This window comes from Neovison vison, chromosome 7 (assembly GCF_020171115.1).
Source record: "Neovison vison isolate M4711 chromosome 7, ASM_NN_V1, whole genome shotgun sequence".
NCBI lineage: Eukaryota > Metazoa > Chordata > Mammalia > Carnivora > Mustelidae > Neogale > Neogale vison.
In genome coordinates, this window is record NC_058097.1 from 18,543,118 (window position 1) to 18,563,609 (window position 20,492).

The 20,492-nt window shown below is 51.8% G+C and overlaps 1 protein-coding gene across 2 annotated transcripts; it reads right to left on the reverse strand.

The window, feature by feature from the left end:
* Positions 1 to 12,180: 12,180 nt before the first annotated feature.
* PDP2 (pyruvate dehyrogenase phosphatase catalytic subunit 2) lies at positions 12,181 to 19,411 on the reverse strand. Of its 2 annotated transcripts, none has more exons than XM_044256004.1 (2): positions 19,306 to 19,411; positions 12,181 to 17,207 (listed from the first exon to the last, which is right to left on the reverse strand). In XM_044256004.1, the coding sequence occupies exon 2, from the start codon at positions 17,151 to 17,153 to the stop codon at positions 15,558 to 15,560; it is 1,596 nt and encodes a 531-aa protein (XP_044111939.1). In that variant the 5' UTR covers positions 17,154 to 17,207; positions 19,306 to 19,411; the 3' UTR covers positions 12,181 to 15,557. The 2 variants fall into 2 exon arrangements, with proteins under 2 accessions (XP_044111939.1, XP_044111940.1); XM_044256005.1 differs by lacking the exon at positions 19,306 to 19,411 and adding an exon at positions 19,179 to 19,299.
* Positions 19,412 to 20,492: the final 1,081 nt, after the last annotated feature.

Genomic DNA, 20,492 nt, shown 5'->3' on the forward strand with positions numbered 1-20,492 from the left:
CCTGAGAAGGGGCTTAGAGATTAACAGGCCAGCTCCTTCTTGTAAAAATGGGAAAGCGAATCATGAAGAAGTGAAGGGACCTTCCCAAGTCCAGCCAACAGCACCTCAGCTGGGATCCTGGTGTCACCCCACTCTCTGGGTCTTTGTTCTGGATGGATGGACAGGTAGTTAGGTGGATGGGTGAGTGGGCGGGCAGGTTGGTGGATGGGTGGATAGGTGGATGGGTTGGTAAAGAGGTCGGTGGGGTACCAACAAAGGAAGGAGTGGATGGTGACAGGGCAAATTAAAGCACCTGCCCCAGCTTGAGGCCTTTTTTGCTTTGGCTTCCAGGCCCCAGGCCACCCTCTGACTGTGTCAGTTCTGGTGCTGCCCAGAAGGTCCATAATCCCCAGGGACGCAGACTCACTTTCCCTGAGAGTCTGTGGACAGAAGCCTCTCCATGATCTTCAGCCCATTCTATAGAGGAAAGTGAGGATCAGAGAGGGGTCAGGCCTCCTCCTGGGTCCCAGAGGGTCAGAAGCACAGGGCCAGTACTGGTCTGTGGACTTGGCCGTGGGTCAGTGAGTGCTGGTAGAGACTACCCTCGGGAGGCAGGCTTCATTTTGCAGGCAGGGCCTAGCTGCTAAGCCAAGGTGAGGAATAACTGAGAGCTCAGTGTGGATAGAGGAACATGAGGTCCATGCCCTGTCTCATCTTTGCTGTGTGTTCCCAGATGAGTCACTTCACCTCTCTGAGCCTTGGTTTACTTGTTAATAAAACGGGACTCTCAAAAATAGAGTTGTTGAGAAGACTATATGAGATGATCCCCGCTAAACTGTGTTTAGCACAGCACTGGGCCCACAACAAGAGCTGTACACGTGACTTTCCTTGCTGCACACGTTGTGGGGGCCCATACTGCAGCCCCCTACTCCCACATTCCCCAAGGGCCCCATGAGGTCCAGGCTTTTGGGAGGGAGTTTGAAGGGGAGCCCCAACTCTAGCCCCAACATGGCCCTACTGGTGACCCTGGGCAAGACATCCCCTCCAGCCTTGGCTCCTTGCCAGGTCTAACGTTCTCTCTGCGGAGATGCTGAGGGGTCTCACGGGGTTCAGACTTGTCCAGAGCTTCAGGGAGTCATAGGGTCTGCCCCAGTGGGGAGCTCTTGCTCCCCCTCTCCCAGGCCCCTTTCAGAGGCACAGGACCAGATCAAAGGGACCCAGCACTGAGGAGAGGATTGGGAGGCGGGCTTGGAAAGAATGTAAACATGAGGATATTTTTAAACTTTTTCCAGCCCCAGAGATTAAGGCTCTTGAAGGGAGAGGCCCAGAAGTCAGTCTGGCCCTCACTCACAGAGAAACAGTCTGGGGACCTCAGAGACTCTGATCCCACCCACACCTACCTGTATCCACCCCACGACCCTAGCTTGGGCCTCAGGGCAGTTCTTCCTCTGATCACACCTCCTGCTGCTATGGGATAGCATGTTTCTAATGAGGGGACCTAAGACATATGGGAGGATCCAAAGGATTTCAAGGGTTATGGGGGCCTACCTGGCAGGGCTAGTGTTGAGAGACTGAGATTAGGGACCCCTTGGTGGCCCTGTCATTCCACCAAGTGCACACACATGCATGCATGTGTGTATGAATGTGGGTGTGTACGTTCATATTAAAGTCTGATCTGGGGCGCCTGGGTGGCTCAGTGGGTTAAGCCGCTGCCTTCGGCTCAGGTCATGATCTTGGGGTCCTGGGATCGAGTCCCGCGTCAGGCTCTCTGCTCAGCACGGAGCCTGCTTCTCTCTCTCTCTCTCTCTCTCTCTCCCTCTCTGCCTGCCTCTCTGTCTACTTGTGATCTCTCTGTCAAATAAATAAATAAATAAATCTTTAAATAAATAAATAAAGTCTGATCTGCATGGTGTCACAGTGTGGGAGTGTGCCGGAACTCACCCCAGCCACTCCCTTCCTCCCCTTCCCTGACCCCTCTCCCCAAGACTGCTTGGATCAGTGGGGGTTGGCGGGGTTGGGGGGAGGCTGGTAGGAGGTAGGCTCCAGGGGAAGATGAAGAGGGCAAGGGGGCTGGGGGGGAGGGGCCTGGGCCAGGTCTGAGCTATGCAGTGAGTCAGGCTGTGGGAGCTGCAGGGGCCACTGACGTGGTGGTGGGGGCGGGAGAGGGCTGTTCCTTCCCCGCCACCCCCCAGGTATCACAGTGACTCAGGAACTTGGACACCAAGCTCCCTACATCTCCTCACTCTGGTGTCACAGTGACGCTCACCCTGGATTCTATGACAACAGCTTCTTCTCTCTGAGTGATTCTGCCACCCTCGCACACTCGTGCGACACAGTGGAGCACACCCACAGGAGTGTCATAGGGAGACTCGAAGAGGGGACTCAGTCACAACATGCCCCCCTACCTTGTACTCATGTCCTAGGGACTCCCACAGCGTTACCCCGTCCAAATTCCCACTGATTGGGAAGTCAGAGGGTCAGGGTTCGTGGGGGTATTTGACAGCCGGGCCAGGCTGTGGTTACCAGGACAACGAAGGGCTCTAGCCCCAGGAGAGGACTCGCTGGATGTTTGCCAGTCTCCAGGGGGCCGTTGGGCCACCTTGTCCTGCTTCTGTACCCAGAGAGGGACGAGTATGCAGCTCCAGGTCACACGGTTCCTCAGCGGAGGGCAGGCCCCAACAAGGTGGCAAGATGCCTTCCACAGCCCATCCATTGAGGCAACAGAGGCCAAGGCTGAGGCCTGGCCCTGTCTCCTAAGATGCTGTGGTACTTCGGACCCAGGACAGTGAGGGGAGCTGGATAGGGCTAGAACTGCTGCCTCAGGGGGCCTGGTGCTTGCCTGAAGATGTCGCTGTGTTGTCCCTGTGTGCCTGCCCTGTCGCAGGGGTTGTTGCTATTCTTACCTACTTAGTGGTGGCCACAGGGTCAGAGATAGTGGCTGGGTGGGAGGGAGTCATGAGTACCAGCCCCTTATCTGACACATTCTCTGGAAACTTGGCCGGGGCTGCCAGCTTTGGGGGCCTGGGTAGGGGGACAGTGAGATGGTCACATGGACTGGGTTGGGGGATGGGCTCACTTGGGACAAGGTCTGCAGCAGCTGCCTCTTGCCTGCACAGCCCAGCAAGGTCCCATCAGAAGTGGGACTTCCAGGGGAACATCTTCCCCTGTGGTCATCAAGACCCGCAGGTTGTCCTCAGCTTCCCACCCAATCCCAATGATAAGACACAAGCCCGGAGTTTCTCATTCCCCAGAAGACAATGTGTTGGGTTCCCGGGTGAGTTCGTAGGCCGGGGCTTCCTCTGGGAGAAGAGCACTGTACCGTGAGCTGCAGAAGCCCAGGTCAGCCACAGTCCTGCCCATGTCTCGGCTGTATGACTTTATGCAAGTTGCTTCCCCTCTCTGAGATTCAGTTTCTTCATCCCTTTCCTAGGCTGTTGTAAGAACAAAGTCCAGTAAGGAATTCGTCCTGAGGGCTGCAGGTGTGTGTGTGTGTGTGTGTTTGTGTGTGTGTACGTGTCCACACACATATGCTCTGGTGGGTGGCCAGGATGGGGAGAGGGAGGCACGCAGGTGCCCCACCCTGGAGACTCCCGCCTCATAGATTTTCCATTGGCACGTCGGCACCCTCTCCCCCAAAATAGGCCCTAAGAGCCGTGTGCGACAGAGCCCAGACTGAAGGGGACTTTTTTTAGCTGCCCTTTGATTGTCAGCTCTCAAACGGCCACTATTTCAAGCCCCAGCGCCTACAGGAGTAGTGCCAAGTGGGGGCTGCGGTCAGCTTGGTGGGCCTGGCTGGCTCCTGGAAGGCAGCCTCTGGGGGCTAACCCTGCCCTCTGATACCCAGCACTGCCTGTTGGGGGGAGTATGGCATCCCCTGTGTATTGGGCTGAGGGCTTTCCATCCACCTCTGGGGAAGCTGCAGATCTGGCAAAATCCAACCTCATTTATCGGGCTCACCCTGCAGGCCGCTGGCCAGGGCTGTGGAGAGAAGAGCACATTGTGGGGATTAACTGAGATAGTATGATCAAAGCCCTTACTTAGCTCAGGGGCTGGCATGTCAGGCACCCTCAGAAAATGGGAAGAACTACTATTTTTTATGTTGTCATTACAGCGGCGGTCATTCTTGTTTTTGTTGTTACAGTAACATTTTTTTTTTTTTAAGATTTTATTTTATTTATTTGAGGGAGAGAGACAGTGAGAGAGAGCACGAGCGAGGAGAAGGTCAGAGGGAGAAGCAGACTCCCCATGGAGCTGGGAGCCTGATGTGGGACTCGATCCCGGGACTCCAGGATCACGCCCTGAGCCGGAGGCAGTCATCCAACCAACTGCGCCACCCAGGCGTCCCTGTTACAGTAACATTTTTTAAATCAGGTTTCCTTCTAGTCTTTTTATTTAAAATTGATTTATGTTACTGAGTTTGGGCAATAATATTCCTCCAGGAACACAACTGGATTCTGTAGAAAGGAGCTCCTCCAACTCGGCTGGGGTGTCCCTCTCTGTATTCTGGACCCCTGAGATTGTACCTGACATTTCAGAATGTCTTTGATATGCCCGCAGCTTCTGCCATCTCAAATGCCATCAACCCCTGCCCCCATAGGGCTTCAGGGTCCCAGATACTGAAGGTCAAGTTCTACATGCTGGATCCCCAGACAGCTCCAGATTCTAGAACCCTCCAGTTAGAACCCAAGGAAATGGGCTTGTTTCCACAGTTAGATGTGAGGAAGAATTTTCCAGCTGTTCAGATGTGGAAGATTTGGCAACGGATCATGAGGAGAAATGAAGATCCTCTTGGCCTCCGGGTCATAGCGTGTGTGTGTGCAGGGGGTGTGGACTGCCAAGAAGAGGGGAAGAGGAGATGGGGTAGAAAGCCAGATTCTGGGAAGTGGCTGGGAAAGGAAAAGAAGGGACAGTGGCTAAGCCAGTCTTCCCACTTCCCTTCTGGGGTCATTTCCCAACAGGGCAGCAAGGTCAGCTAGGGCTGCGGGGGGATCACCTGTTCCACCCTCGTCCCAAGTGGTTACCGAACAAGGTGAGACTTCCTTGTTACCCGAAGGACAGAAATAGATCCCAGGTGATGGCCAGTGATCCATGCCCAGAACTACCAGGGTTATTCTGAGAGCGGCAGGCACAGAGCCAGGCCAGGCTTGCTCAAATGGAACTGAGCTGGAAGTGGCATCCTTGGCCTGCAGGCTCACCCTGCCCTTTCAGGAATCCTGAATGGGGTGTGGGGACCGGAGCTGTATACAGGCCAACCCTCGAGAGGTGGGCTTCAGATCCTGACTCAGCCATGGGATCTTGGACAAGTCGCTTGGCATCTCCAAGCATCAGCGTCCTTTTCAAATGATAGGGACCTCGATCCCTGAAGCTGACAGTTAGTGCGCAATCGATGTGTGAATCTCTATTTCGGCTGTCCCAGAGTGCAAGGGGTCCAGAGAAGGCAAGGGCCTTGTCTGTATAGCCCACCTGCCAACAGGTCTCTTACCCACCAGTCTGAAGGAGTCAGAGTCAGGCACAAAAGCACGTTTCTGGAAGGGCTTGTGGGGATTTTCCAGGAAAAACTCCATCCAACTGGAGAATTCCATTCCTGGCCCTGCTGCCCAGGGCTTGGGCTAAGGAGGGGATGCTCTGGCTCATTCTGGTTCTGTCCAGCTCCTGCTCCTTGCCTGCAAAGCTCAGGTCAGGGTGCCTCAAACCATAAGCTTTTGTTGTTTGCTATGGCCCCAAGGTCCCACTCGAGGCCCTGGCACAGGACGGTGCTGGGCTCACAGCTGGTCCTCTTCTGACCCCTCATCCCTTCCAGGGCTCCTCCCCTTTCTTCATCCAACATGTTTGAGCATTTTCCCTGGAACCAGCCCCTGCCTTCAGGATCAACCCCAATGGAAATGGATAAGCCAGCATGGTGGACACTGACTGGGGGAGAGATGACATTTGACCCAGCTCAGGGGGTGGGAGTTGACAAAGGCAGTCAGAGTAGGAAAGGATAACCAGGGTGGGACAACAGCATGGGCAAAATCTCAGAGGACTGGGACATGCTGTGACATACTGTGACTTTTCCATGAGGCTGGAGCACAGGTTTGAGGGTGACCATGGGCACCATGGTCAAGGGTGGGAAATGAATTGAACTTAGTTATTTGCTGAGCTGGAACTGGAACCCGGTTGCTTTCCCAGCCTGGGCCTCTGCCTTCACAGCTACCCCCAACCAGGGTTTTCCCTGGGTTTGGCCAGGAATGGGGGTGGGGTGGGGGTGGGGTCTTCTCGGTGGGGAGAGTCAGGCGGGCAAATAGGAATCTCAAGACAAAACAAGGTGTTACAGCTGGGCCCGAGGGGACCTGGCTCAGCTTGCCACAAGGTGGTCACCCTCGCCACCCTCTGGGATATTCCTGCACCCACGAAATGCCCACAAAGGTCCCCGGTGGTGCTAGAACACTCAGCTCTCTGGGAGCAAAGCTCTTGTAGGATCCCAGCAGGGCCCTGGGCACAACTAGGTCCACTCTGTCATTTTTTTTTTTTTAAGATTTTATTTATTTATTTGACAGAGATCACAAGTAGGCAGAGAGGCAGGCAGAGAGAGAGGGAGAAGCAGGCTCCCTGCTGAACAGAGAACCCGAGGTGGGGCTCAATCCCAGGACCCTGGGATCATGACCAGAGCCAAAAGCAGGGGCTTTAACCCACTGAGCTACCCAGGTGCCCCACACTCTTATCATTTCTATCTTAACTTCAGCCTAGCACCTGTCCCCTATCCAGCTTCAGCCACCATCTCCTCCCCTAGGGAGGGGATCGTGGCTCCCCTCTACCCTGCAGGCTGGCGCCAAGGTTTATGAGCCAGTGCAGAAGGCTCTGAGAGCCATATGGGTGGAAAAAGTTACCCGGTTCTAAATCAGCCAGCCTCTGGGTGATCTCATCCCCTTCCCAATATAGTCACAGTCCCCTCCTCCACTGCCAGCCCCTGGCCTGTGGGCTAAGTCACGAGGGAGCTGGTGGAGGGGCATGTGTGAGGGCTGGGGGGTTGGGGAAAGATTTCAGCTTGAGGTCACACTGTACATTCAGTTTCATAATGTGATTTCCCACCCTACCCCCCACTTACAGTATCTCCATTTAGCAATTTCCCATCTAATAATAAAGGTCTTCCACTATCACTTTTTTTCACTGTCACTTTAAAGTCCACCCGACTTTGCACCAGAATCTCTTTGTCCAGTATGTTGAGCAAGGCCATGTCAGCGGTGTCCACTTTCTCTTTCTTTCTGACACCAGGGCCACGGCCATATTTGTCCAACCCCCCCCTTCTGCGGCTGCCTGGTCCTGTCCCTCTCTCCTTCTCTCTCTGTTTCTCTCTCTGATACATTCTGACAGGTGCTGGGCAGGAGAGCAGGTTTCACTGTGTGGCAGAATAGTTCTGGGCTCTCCTAAAAGCCAGAAGTGCCAAGCCCAGGACAGGGAGGGGGACTGGAGACCAGTCCAGGGTACCGAGGTCAGGAAAGCCAGGGAGGCTCTGATCTGCGGGCCCCTCCCACCTGCTTGAGGCAGGCAACCCCTCCCCCAGTTTCCACCTGCTTTTGCCCTCCCAACCCCACAGGCCAGGCTGACTGGGAACACAAGTAAAGGCATCCTGTCTTGCACCCACACAGCCCTGCTCCAGGCAGAGATGGAGACCCAGCCTCAGGGTGGGACCCCTGACAGTACATCCAATTCACATCTTGCCAAACATTCCTCTAGCTTCTGCTAGAATGCTTGCACAGATAGCTCACTCCTCCCTGCCTGACTTTAATTTAAGGGAGCAGAGAGGGCATGTTTGTATTTTTTTTTTTATCAGATGAGTGTATATTCAACAGAATCACATGAACGCTTAGGCAATAACATGAAAGCGAAGAGGAAGTTTTGAAGTCAGATACCAGGGTTCAAAACTCAGCTCCACATTACTAGTTTTGTGATCTTGAGCACATCAGTTCGCTTTTCCAGGCTCTGTTTCACCATCTGTAGAATGGGTTCATGATACTTGCTTCATATAATCGTGAGATTTACTATGAAGGAGTGGTTCACGCGCTTATGCAGGCTGAGAAGTCCCATGCTTTGCTCTCTACAAGCTGGAGGCCAAGAAAGGCAGCAGTGTGGTTCCAGTGCAAAGCTAAAGAACCATGGGAGCCAATGGTCTAAGTTCCACTCAGAGTCCACAGGCCTGAAAACTAGGGGCACCAGATGTTCCAGAGCACAAGTGAATGTCCCAGCTCAAGGGACAGCACATTTTTCTCTTTCTTCCCTTGGCCTCTTTTTTCTATTCCAGCCCGGGGCTGATGCCCACCCACTTCTTTACTCAGTCTTCTGTTTCAAATGCTAATCTCTTCTGGAAATACCCTCAGACACACCCAGAAATAATATTTTACCAGCTTTCTGTGCATGCCTTAGCCCAGTCAGGTTAACACATAAAATTAACCATCACAGCCATCTCTCAGATTGACCAGTTATCCAGACTTTGCCACACACGAATATCAATCCCCAGTATCACCGTGCTAAGTTCAGCCCAGATTCAAGAGGAGGAGAATTAGACCCCACAGCCTGATGGGAGGGGTGGCAAAGAATCTGTGGTCATCCTTAAAATCGCAACAAGGAGCAAAAGGGGGGACGGTTCCAGCCTCCCTCCCAGAGGTGACCAGGGGGCAGCCTGACTCTTGGAAGAGGTGACCTCAGCTTGTGGAAAAAAGGCCTTTTTCTCTCTCCTCATTTCTTTCTTCCTGTGTGACACCTGGGGAGGAGTGGAGGAAGTTTGGGGAGGAAGATTCTGAGGTTTCTCCCAAGAGTGAGGGGGAGCCTAGAAGGTTTGGAGCTGATGAGTATACATAATATTTGAGTCTAACCATGGTCACTCTGACTTCTGTGTGCTGGGTGGAGCTGACAGGAGGGGGCAGCTGTTGTTTGGGGACCGCGGGTGGGGACGGGTGGCGGGTAAAGGTGGTTTGAACGGCTCTTGGGGCTGGGACAGGGGATGGGGCAGTGGACTCCAGAGCTGGGCAGCTGGCTGTGGGGCCCAGCTTCAGGGAGCAGGAAGAGGAGGTGGGAAGGGTTCAGAGGTGTGGAGCAGTCCACAGTGGGGAGCACCCACACTGGGGGAGACTGGAAAAGGTGGCAACTGTCCCCCACCACCTACGGCCACCACCTGGCTCTGGCTGTTTTGGGACTTCAGCCGCCCCGTCCCCACAAAGCAGGGTTAAGTGATCACAGGACAGGGTCCTTCTCCTACCCCAAACTCACTCCAGCCCCAGGGAGGTCCAGGGTCTGGTGAGGCTCCCTGAAGGGTGTCCCAGGCTGCAGTCCCAGGGACCCTCTGCTCTGGCAGAACCATGCCTCAGGGTCTCTTTTCAGGCATGCTGTCCTCCCACTCCCTCCAGCTGTGGCTGGCACCAACATGGCCAGATGGTGACATCTAGAGGCAGACTCCTGTCTCACATTGCTTCTGGGCAGAATCCCCCAGCAAAGTGCCTGGACAGGCGGTGCCAGGCGCGAGCGCTCCCCATTGGTGTTCCTGTCACGTCCTCCTCCGGACTGAGTGACCAACCACCAGGCAGAGCTCAGAAAAGAGCTGGCTCCTCCGTCCCTCCCTCTGTGCCAAAGTCCAGTTTGGAGTCAGCAGAGCTGCTGGAGCCCCAGGTGAACCCAGGGATACTCTCCCTTCCCGCAAGCCAAAGACCTGTGAGCTCCAATGACATTCCCCAACCGCTACCCACCACGCCACATTATTTCAGAGGAAGGGTCATCCCAGCAGCTCAGCCCGCCTCTTATCACAGAGCCAGCCCCCACCATCCAGGCCCACCCTGTGTCCTGAGCCCCACATGAGAATTCCTTGCCTCTCCTTAGCGATGCTTTGAAAATCACTTGTGCATTTTCGTCTATCCCCACCCACCGGTTTTCTCCTCAGCCCCCTTCCTCACACCTTTTCACACCACCGCTCACGGTTTTGCTACTACTTCTCTGACCTCTCTCTGACTGATTCCTCTTCATCTGCTCCCCCCTCCCCCCAATCATCCCTCCCTCTGTCAATCCCCCCATCCTTCCTCGTTCGTTCATTCTACAATCAGCAGGACAGGGGGCCAGGCCTGATATTACAGCGGTGGAGTGGAGAGGAGAAAAACAAGAACCAACGCCCCAAAGCGCCTGGTTTCAGCGCTGCCGGGGAAGTGAAGGGGAGCGGAGGGGTCTGCGGTGCTGCCCGCACCTCACCTCCAAACCGACCAGGAGAAAGCCACGCCCACCGCACCTCCACGCGGACCAGGAGTAAGCCACGCCCACAGTCCCTTCTGCGCTCTTTGCCTGTTGGCGTTCGCTCTCCTCTCCCAGGAGACCACCGAAGGCGCCTCCCTTGCCCACCCAGCCACATTTGGCTACCTCCCGCCTTAGCCCTCACTGCATTCTCATCCCTGCTTCCATAAAGACCCCAGAGTCTGTCCTCAGACCCACTGGACCAGACCCACCCCTGTTCTTCACTCCTCATGCTCTTTTCCCTGCTCCGTCTGGCCTACCCTCATGGCCATTGTGCCCAAGATCACACCTCTCAGCCCCCTATTGGGAGGGGCCTTCCCGGGAGCCTTGGACCCAGGGCGTAAGGTGTGTGCAGGGTGGACGGGACAGAGCAGCATTTGGTGGCAGACGTTCTTTCTGTTCATCTGCTGTAGGGAGGATGAGGTTGGGCCAGTGAGGTCTTTCCAGAATTCTCGAAAGGCATGAAGAGTGAAGTCGTGGGACAGAGCAGGTTTTGGAAAGTCCCTCCATAGACCACTTTTCCAGACGTGAGGGAAAGGAATGTGTCCTGGCCTACTTCCGCCTTGCTCATACACGACAGATAAGGTCAAGGGCTTGTGGAACAAAGACACTCTGACCCATAGAAGTCTGGTAGGGACTCACCCGTTCCAGAGGGAGCTGCTTGGAGCACTGGCCACCCAGGATTCAGAGGGCCACGAGCCTGGGAACCACTATAGGGGATTTAACGCCTCAAGTGAAATAAAAACAAAAACTCTAGACATGAAGGAAACGACATGAATTTATTTCTTCCCCTTGGAAGGAGTCCAAAGAGCTCAATCTTTAAAATTTAATTCTCCGTTTCCCTTGTATTTTTTCCCCTTGTATTTTTATCATGTTCCAAAATGACGGAATATTGGAACACATGTGTTAAGTATATCTAGCTTCTTTTCAGCACCACCTACTTCTCCATCCCATCCCCACCCACCCTGGGCTGAAACTGTGCAATTTAAGTTTTCATGCATTATGTTCCCTTTTTGAAGGGGCCATTATTGGGACAAGTGGATGGACTGTGGATTTGGTTCAAACCTCAGCCCTACCATAGTGTCTGGGGCAAGTTTTTCAGTTTTGTGATATTAAAGAGGGAAATAGCTCTTCCTCTTATCTTCATCAGACCTCAGACATTCCCTTTTCCACCTTTCCCTCCAGCAAACCCGCTCCTCTTCAAGCCCAGGTGAACCACCCTAGCCCACACTGAAGTGTTAATGACTTAATAGTTGGATTGCTATCAAGAAGCACCCTGCGGGCGGGTGGGGGGGGCAGTCCTTAGGAGCTTTTTCTCTTTGGAGGCAGGAAGACAGAGCTCAGGGAGTGGGGATGGGAAGGAGGGGACTCTTCAACACTGGAGGTAACTGCCTGGAAATTTTCCCTAACGCTGGCTCTGCATTGAACACAAGCTGGTTTTATGAACTCAGTTAAATAATACGAAACCCCAGCAGGACTTGGCACTGAGGGTGTGGACATCCTTACAACACAAGCCTTCACTTCCTTTTCCTTCATTTCAGGCCCCTGCACACAGGGTTAACACCAAATGAGGACTTCCTGTGTGGTCAGCAGCCATCAAAAATTTGCAGAGAAGGGTGCCTGGGTGGCTCACTGCCTTCGGCTCAGGTCATGATCTCAGGGTCCTGGGATCGAGTCCCGCATCCGGCTCTCTGCTCAGCAGGGAGCCTGCTTCCTCCTCTCTCTCTCTGCCTGCCTCGCTGCCTACTTGTGATCTCTCTCTGTCAAATAAATAAATAAAATCTTTAAAAAAAAAAATTTGCAGAGAAAACTTCTTTTGGGGCGTGGGGGAGGGGGGGCCCTTGAACAGACTAAAATCTTCCCTGGCCAGATAAAGGTGGTGACTCATAGACTGGACTAATCCAGTACCCTAAGGAATGAAGGAAATTACTATTCAAACCAAAAGACACCAAATTTCATTTAGCCTCTTTTATTGACAAGTTTCATTTAAATATCTCTAACAGTTAGAAAATCCATGTCCAATAAGAACATTGCTATACATCTTAAAATAGAAATGTCAGTAAATATGAAAGAACAGGGTTAATCATTTTTCCAAGTCAATGCTTGATAAGAATTATTTTCCAGGAAGCACGTTACACAGCAGGTGCCCCAGGTAGAAGGGACAGAGGCTCAGCCAGCTCAGGAGATGATGGCACAGCAGCCCACGTCCCCGCTCAGTGATACGCCAGGCAGTCGACGTGATGACAGCAACACCAGTCTTCATAGCCCAGCTCCAGAGCTACACCAGGGTTTTTTTCTGCCAGGGGAAGGAGTCATGTTCAGAGACAAATGCACCACTTTAAAATGAAACTATGATGGCTCCATTCCAGGATCCTCTGGTTTAATCTGGGAAGCAGAGTTCTCCCAAGAGCTGTCAAGTGAAGATACGTTACCAGGAACTGAGAGACCAAAGAGTCAAGCCAGACTCGTTCTGAACACATTTTTTTGTTCCATACAATTCATTATTCTCTTCTTTAGCTGACTCAAGTTCAAGCTGTTTCTATTGCACTGACGTACACAAGGTGCAGCTTAGTTGTGTCTAAACTGAACTTTTACCCAGTGTGTCTGATGCAAACGATTTTTTTTTTTTGGATGCAAACGATCTTTTAGGCCAATCCGATTTCTGGGAAAACTGTTTATATATTAACATACCTCAAAGTTCACATTTTCATTTTAACAAATCAGCTTTTTAAAAAATAACAAAATTAGCTTGACTGTTACAAATACTATGTCAGAAAAACTGAATCTAAGTAACTTGACTTAGCATTCTAATTTGAATCTAGAACTATACCATCTTCTCTATTTTGACCAATCCCCGGAATCAGCAGGGTTGTATTATTTATACATAAAACAATATCTAAGTTATGCCAATATTACCAAAGCCTCTTACCTAAACTATGACGCAATTTAAAGAACCAAAGCATAATGTATTCAAGTTACATCCAAAATATTAAATGGTCCATCTTATTTCTTAGTTCATTTTAGATGTCTCAAAATTGAAAGCTTCACGTAAAAGAAATGATAAATGCTCTGGAAGACTGACAAGTACCACCAACCCCCTCTCAAATTCCAGTGTCCTCCAGCAATAGCTTATGTTGTCTCGGAAAGGCCAGTGACACCAGAAGTTGGGTCGGGGACATAGACATGCTGGGGCTTAACCAGGAAGCTCTCCCTGGAGCATTCAGGGAAAGAGCGGAGAGAGCCTGAGAGAGTTCACTGTGGAAAAAGGCAGACAACAATTCAGCCTTTTTTCCACTTCAATATACCGACTAGAAAGCGGGCAATATATTAGGCAGAGAGAAAACAGATATGCTTGGAGAAGCAGGCAGGAAGTCTGTGTCCTCTCAGCTGTCCCATGAGTTACTGCATCAGATGTATTTTGTGACCCACGCTAGGCTCCCAAACAGGATTCAGACAGTCAGAAATATGGTAAATGCCCCGAGGTGGGCCAGGGTTGAGCTGGCATCAAGAACAAAGGATGACAGACAAGCAGTCTTCAGCTCCAGCAACAAACCTTCCTGCAAGCACAATAGCAGTGATTCACGTTTCATTTCTCAATTAAGATGTAGGAGATCAAAAAGAACACTAATGGTTTTGGAATAGAATGACCAAGCCTGAAGCACTGAGTAGAGACGAAGCCCCTGTCACCAAAAAGTTACACTGGAAAGCAGACAGAGGAATGTCTCCCAGCTAGAAGTCCCCCAACACATGAACGAATGTCACTGGGACACGAAAAGTCAAACTCTCTTTTCTTTCAGTGGATGGCACAAGATGGAGACGAAGAGAGGGTTCAACCAATGTAGTGCGGGAAGACAGAATGGTCAGCTTTGTGCGATTATATGTGTTTCTGTTTAGGGACATACTTCCTGTTGTTTAAATGCCACCGCAATTCACGAGAACATGAAATTCGTTCCCCGAGAAAGGAGGCACATGGCTTCATTTGAAATAAACACGAAGACTGTGCCGCCCACAGAAGCCATTACGGGTCACATTTTTATTTTTGCCCCAACTCTTATACTAAATATGGTCTGCTCCCCAAGGAGCAGCTGAGGCCGTTCAGCCCACAGTCTCCAGGCAAGTGTCCTGTCTGACCAATCTTACTCCTCCCCCTTCCCTCCTGCCTTTCAGGAGGTGAACAGGCAGCCTTCCTTAGTGACTTCTCAAATCCTTTGTGTTTTCACAGTCCAGGCTCAGGTCTAGTCTTAAGTCCAAAATTCATAGCACGTGCCAGTCCTGCCCACTGACTTGTCCCAACTATCATGGTACATAATCACATCTTCTCCTTCCCTGCAACCCTCTGGAGAGGGAGCCTTCCTCCGGGACAGCACGGCGCAGTCAGCAGCTGCAGAGCGAGGCAGTCAGCAGAGCAGAGGTAGGAGGATTAGGTGGAATTCACAGAAGAATGTTTGAGAGGTATAATCAGAAAGGCTAAGTGCTCTCAATTAACCTGCCCAGAGGCTAAGCCCGGAGGGTATTTTATTAATGCAGGGAAGGCCAGGAATTAAGGCTTAGACAGAAGTTACCTCCTAGTGGCTCAAGGTTCAAGGGGTTGAGACACAGCAAAAGGGCTCACCAGATGCGCAAGTGAATTCAGCTGGTGCAGAGGCCTACCCACCCTCACCCCTCTTGGCTGAAAACCAAGACGAGTCATTCCAAGCATGCTTACAAGTAGGCCCGTTTGCAACTCTGAGGACTCGGTTTTAGGCCAAACTAAAACACAATGAGGGTGTAGCATCACATAATGTTTTCACAAGTAGAGTCACACAAAAAAGTTTGACTGTTGCATAGAAAAGTATTCTAGAATATGCTTTGTAAACCTAGGTCGTAGTAATTTAAAAATAAAAACTAAACAAAACCTTCCTTCAAAGTCTAGCTGTCCACGACTGTGAACTGAGGAAAACTGCCAAGTGTGCTGATTTTGCGGCATAACCTCAGAAAATCCTGAAGTTCTTCACATTCTCAGAACGATGATTAAACTTACCCTCGGAAGGCTCAGGCTGACAGTTTAACAACAGTGTCTTTATAAAAGGGCTTTGGCTATGGGCCCAAGCCCATATGCTCTCCATGCCCTGCCCTCTCTGCGTAGAAAAGGTGACCAAAACACACGGGGACATGAAATCACTGCTACTGTTTTTAAACCAAGGCTAGTTTTTTTCGCTCACGTTAGTCTATTTTTAAGCAAGCTACATCTGCCTGCCTTTTTAAGAGTAAGGTCTGAAGAGCCAGCTTAAGGATAAATGAAAAATGTCTTAGCAAAGCATTTAAGTTAACCTTGGCCAGACGGGAGCCTCTCAACCCCCCCTGTAATAGGCATCTATTGAGTCTGAGTTAAAATACACCACTGTGACAGTGATGTCATCCCTGTACATCCTCGCCAAGTCCTCTGGCAACGTCAGCATCGCTGTCAGCCGCTCAGGCTCCATCTCCCCGTACTCATTGGTCCCTATGGCGTGTCTGATCAAACGTGTGGCCGCGTTTTGGTCGGCTGCATGGAGCCCCTGGGCTTTCCTCTGCAGCAGAAGGCTCTGCATGAGTCCCAGGTTGGCAGGTCTCTGGGCCAGGTCTGGCTTGTGCCGACCTGCTTCGGCCAGGTGCTCCACCACCAGCCTCACCACTTCCTCGTTGCCCAGCACGTCCCACAGACCATCTGAGGCCAGCACGAGGAACTTATCCTGGGGTCTCAGCCGGTGGTAGGTGACCTCAGGCTTGGCAGTCAGGTAGGGGGGAGTATAGTAGTGTGGGGGGGTAAACTGGTAAATATTGAGGGCCTCGGTGTCAAAGCCCCTCTCCAGGACACTGTGCTGCAGCTCTTTACTCCACTTCAGCTGGACGTCCCCAAAGGCCCTGCAGGGCATGAGGACGCCCAGCAGCCTGTGGTCCACGATGACTGTCCTGTCCTCTGACTCAGGGTGCTCCCTCTTCAGCCGCGACAGCTCGGCCGGGTTCCAGGCATTATGGTCGGAGGTGAGGGGTAGACAAGACCACATGCCATTGTCCTCCTGGACCCCAAGGATGGCCCGACAGTCACCAGCGTTTGCCACATGCAAGTGAACTCCATCCACGTGGGCCATGCAAGCTGTTGCTCCAGAGAAGGCAACCTGGAGTGAAAGGTTCCTTGTCATCTCATCTTCCAGGGGGGCCTGGACTTCCAGCGAGATGTCAGAATCCAGTCTCTGGAAGGAATGAGTTAATGCTTCCTTAATGTTGAGTCCCATTTCCATGTGCAGGTCAAGCAGCTCCTGCCAGTAGACACGGAGGTGATCGAGGTGCACGGACGTGACATCCTTGTAGATACTGTCCCCTGGGCGCTTGAGCCAATGCAGGATGGGCAGCAGGGGCTTCATGCTTTCCACAGCTCCCTCCATCCGCTCCAGGGTCTGCTGGGACATCAGTGACACGGCCACATAGTAGAAGAGCCTCTCACTCACTGCTTGAGCACACGCATGGCCACCGTGTCCGTCAAAGATGCCAAACATCAGACCATTGGTCTGCAGGCAGGTAGCGATACCTCGACGGTCTTCCACCGGGGAATTGGCAGCCAGCTGGTTGCTCTCAAACCGTAACACCGAATTTGGGACTCCACTGACGAGGTCAAGAATCTTGTGGGCTGACTCGCCGGCTCGCAGAACTTCATTTACCTGCTGAGGGCTGAGCTGCAACTGAAAGTCATCTTCCTCTGTTGATGTGTGTCTGGAGGCTTTCTGCAGAGCGAAGCCACTGCACGGGACACTGCTTTTTCTGGTGCCTGGTAGGTGGGAAAAGAGTCTCCACCTTGCTTCATTTCCATTTGAGGCCCACCTTGAATATAAACGTTTGCCCCCCTGTAATGCTGCAATGCCGCTCCTCGCAGAATTTTTTAAGATCCAGAAGGGCAAAGTACTTGGCATTATGAAACTATACCAGCAAGTGTGTTCCTTCCGCAAAAGGGGCTTTCTTTAGACCTGAAAATTAAAAAGAGTCGAAGAAAGCTCAAATTCAATTTCTTAAAAACAATGACTTCTGGGGGCACCTGGGTGGCTCAGTGGGTTGGGGCCTCTGCCTTCGGCTCAGGTCATGATCCCAGGATCCTGGAATCGAGTCCCGCATCGGGCTCTCTTCTCAGCGGGCAGCCTGCTTCCCCCTCTCTCTCTGCCTGTCTCTCTACCTACTTGTGATCTCTGTCAAATAAATAAATAAAATCTTAAAAAAACAAACAAGCAATGACTTCTGAAAACATGTGCTACCATCCTGAACAAACGCAGTTTAAGATAAACTTCAAAAGAGTTGACTAAATTCAAAATACATAAGTAAGTTGCCCTACCTCCCATTACAACACATAAGTAACATTCCAGAAAGTGGAGAAAACAGGGTTTTTATATGCTCTCCACTCTTAGAGAGCCACTGAAGGCTTCCTCACAGGGCTCATTCATCCCTCACAACTGACGCAGGGGCTCCTTCTTTTTCTTTTCCTCCCCGAATCCTTTCCCTTGCCAGAGCCCAGGATCTAGCTCCCATGTTCACTTTCCCCAGCAGATTGTGTTTATTTAAATATCTGCTTTTCCACTGTTCTATAAGCTTCATGAAATCAGGAACCCAGGTTCCCTTACTCACCAGTGGCTTTCCAGGGCCCAGCCCTACACAAGGTACACAACAGGCCCTCAACTACTCGTTGACATGGCATTGCCAAAAGCCCAAGAGCAAACCAGGTATGACAGGAGCTCTCTAACATCAGATACACTGCTTCACTTGACTGAGCTCCAGTTGTCTGATGGTGGGATGAGAACACTAGCCTCATGAGGTTTTTTTTGAGGATTTAATGAAATATGACTGTTCTGCTCCAAAAAGACAGTTATTACTTTTATCATTAGGTGATTCCTCTAGTCCTTCTGTATACAGTTTTTATATAGCTGAAACCACAACTTACTCTGTGGTTTCTTTTTAAGAGTATTCTATTCACAATACTACATTTCATGCATGTGCAATACCCCACTTTGGCATAAACAATCTCAATTTACTTAACTGTTCTCCACTGTTGTAGATTTAGAGGTCGTTTCCACTGGCTAACATTTATGGAACACTAAACGGCACTGTGTTGCACACCAACCTTTTCCCTACTTAGGTTTTAACCTACTTATTTCCCAAAGGCCGGAATCAGTAGGTCAAAGGGTGTAGACTCCTATTGCCAAACTGATTTCCAAAAGATTCACATGCCTCCCCAAGGACACGAAAGGAACAGTTTCCTAGCAGCTTCAACAGACTCTGATGGCATTTTTTCTTAGACCAAAAAAAAAAAAAAAACCTACAAAGAAACAAACAAACCAAAAAAAACCCTGCTCTATTTTATTTTCTCAGATGACCTAAGAAGAGCGTTTCCCACGTGTTTTCGGATTTTGTTCAGAAGACCAGCCCTCCACAAGTTTGTCTGTTGAGGCACTGGGAGCTTACAGAACGGAGGATCGTCCTCCTCCCCTCAGCCCACCCCGCTGAACTTGGGGACGGGGCGGTAGGTCAAGGAGTACAGAGGGCGCCTGGCACCTCCCACTCCTCCGGGGCCCTGAAGAGAAACCAGGCAACGCTTTCCAGACCAAGAAGGTCCGCCGCAGCCGGGATCCAAACAATTTCGCGCCCCTCAAAAAACCAAACAGGTCCCAAGTTCAAGTCTCTGACCCACAGCCTCATAAAGAAGAGTTCGGGCTCCAGAGTCCACCAAGCCCGATCTCCCACAAGCCCGCACCGGCCACGTCCCTGAGCCCCAGCTTCAGCCTGCCAAACAGGCAAATTCAGTCGAGGCGCCTAGCTCACAAGGGTGCTCCAAGGACTAAAACAGCTCGTGCGGTGCCCGGGTCCGAAGCCAAGGGGCTTTGGCAAGTCCGCGAGCCCACGTGGCGCGTGCGCGCGGTGGGGTGACCGTCGCTGCGGGTCCGCCCCCTCACCTCATCTCACCTCGACTCTCCACCTCATCACCTGATCCGATCTTGCGGGCCGGGGTGAGCCAGGCGCAGGCGACACCCAGGGTGTTGGAGGAAGAGTCCGCATCCCACGATCGCCCCCCTTCCTTACCTCGGACCTTCGCTCTCCTCTCACCAGCTTGCGCCACCGCCGCCGGGTCCGTCCCGTCAGTTCCGCGCCTGCGCACAGTGCCGCGGCTGCCACTCCTCCAGCCTCACCTCCTTGAAGCGGCCCCTTGAGCAGATCTAGATGAAGGAAGCATCCTCTCGCCGGCTCTTATTGGTTCACCTGCGGAGGCGGGCTCTTGACGGACGGAGAAATTGTCCAATAGCCGAGGAGGACAAGGGGGCGGGCAGGGCGGGTTGGACCAAATCCGGTTCCTCCCCACCCATCCCCACCAGTCTCCTGGGCTCTGAATGGTGAGTGGGCTGAGCGTCCGGCTGGAACCCCACCGCTTTACCTCCCACACTCTGCACACCCCAAACCGAGAAGCCACTTCAGTTACTTACTCTTGTTAATCATACCTCACGGCTTCCTCTCCATTGCTTTGCCGACCGTCCAGACCCCTCTCCCAGGCACCACAGCCTTATATCAATCACTTGTACACCTCCTTCTGGAGGCGGTAGGTACGCCTTCCTGCCAAGCCTGCGCTTGCTCTTCTGCCCTAACCTACAGTAATGGGCCCACTGTCTTCCCAGATGGCCTAAACCAGAAGCCTGGGAGTCTTTTTTTGTTGTTGTTGTTTTAAAGATTTATTGATTTTTATTAGAGAGAGAAAGAGAGAGGTAGCGGGAGAGGGGAGGAAGAGAATCCTAAGCAGGCTCCCGCTAAACGCGGAAACCTAACTAGGAATGGAGCTCAGGACCCTGAGAGCATGATCTGAGCCCAAACCCAGACTCGAAGGCTTAACTGACTGAACCACCTGGGTGCCCCTGGAATTCTGGGAGTCTTTACTCTCCCTCTTTCTACCACCTCTCCTGTCAGTTATCTAACCCTGTTCGCTTTATCTCCCAAGTATCTCTCCAATCCAGGCTTTTGTCTCTAGCGACTTCAGGGCCCTATTCCAATCCTCTCATCTGGCTCCCTGCCTTCCACTTCAATTTAGCAGCTTTTCTTCCATAGACTAGGCAGTGACCCTTCTAAAACTTAAATTCCTGCTCTGCAGTCTTCATTGGTTCCCTAGGGACCATTGGGCCTTCAAAAGACAATTACATCGGTCTGGTCACTGACAGTTACCCGAAATGGTTAGCAGTTGGTAGGTTGAGAAAGGCTGAGAACCAAGATACCAGATAATCCCT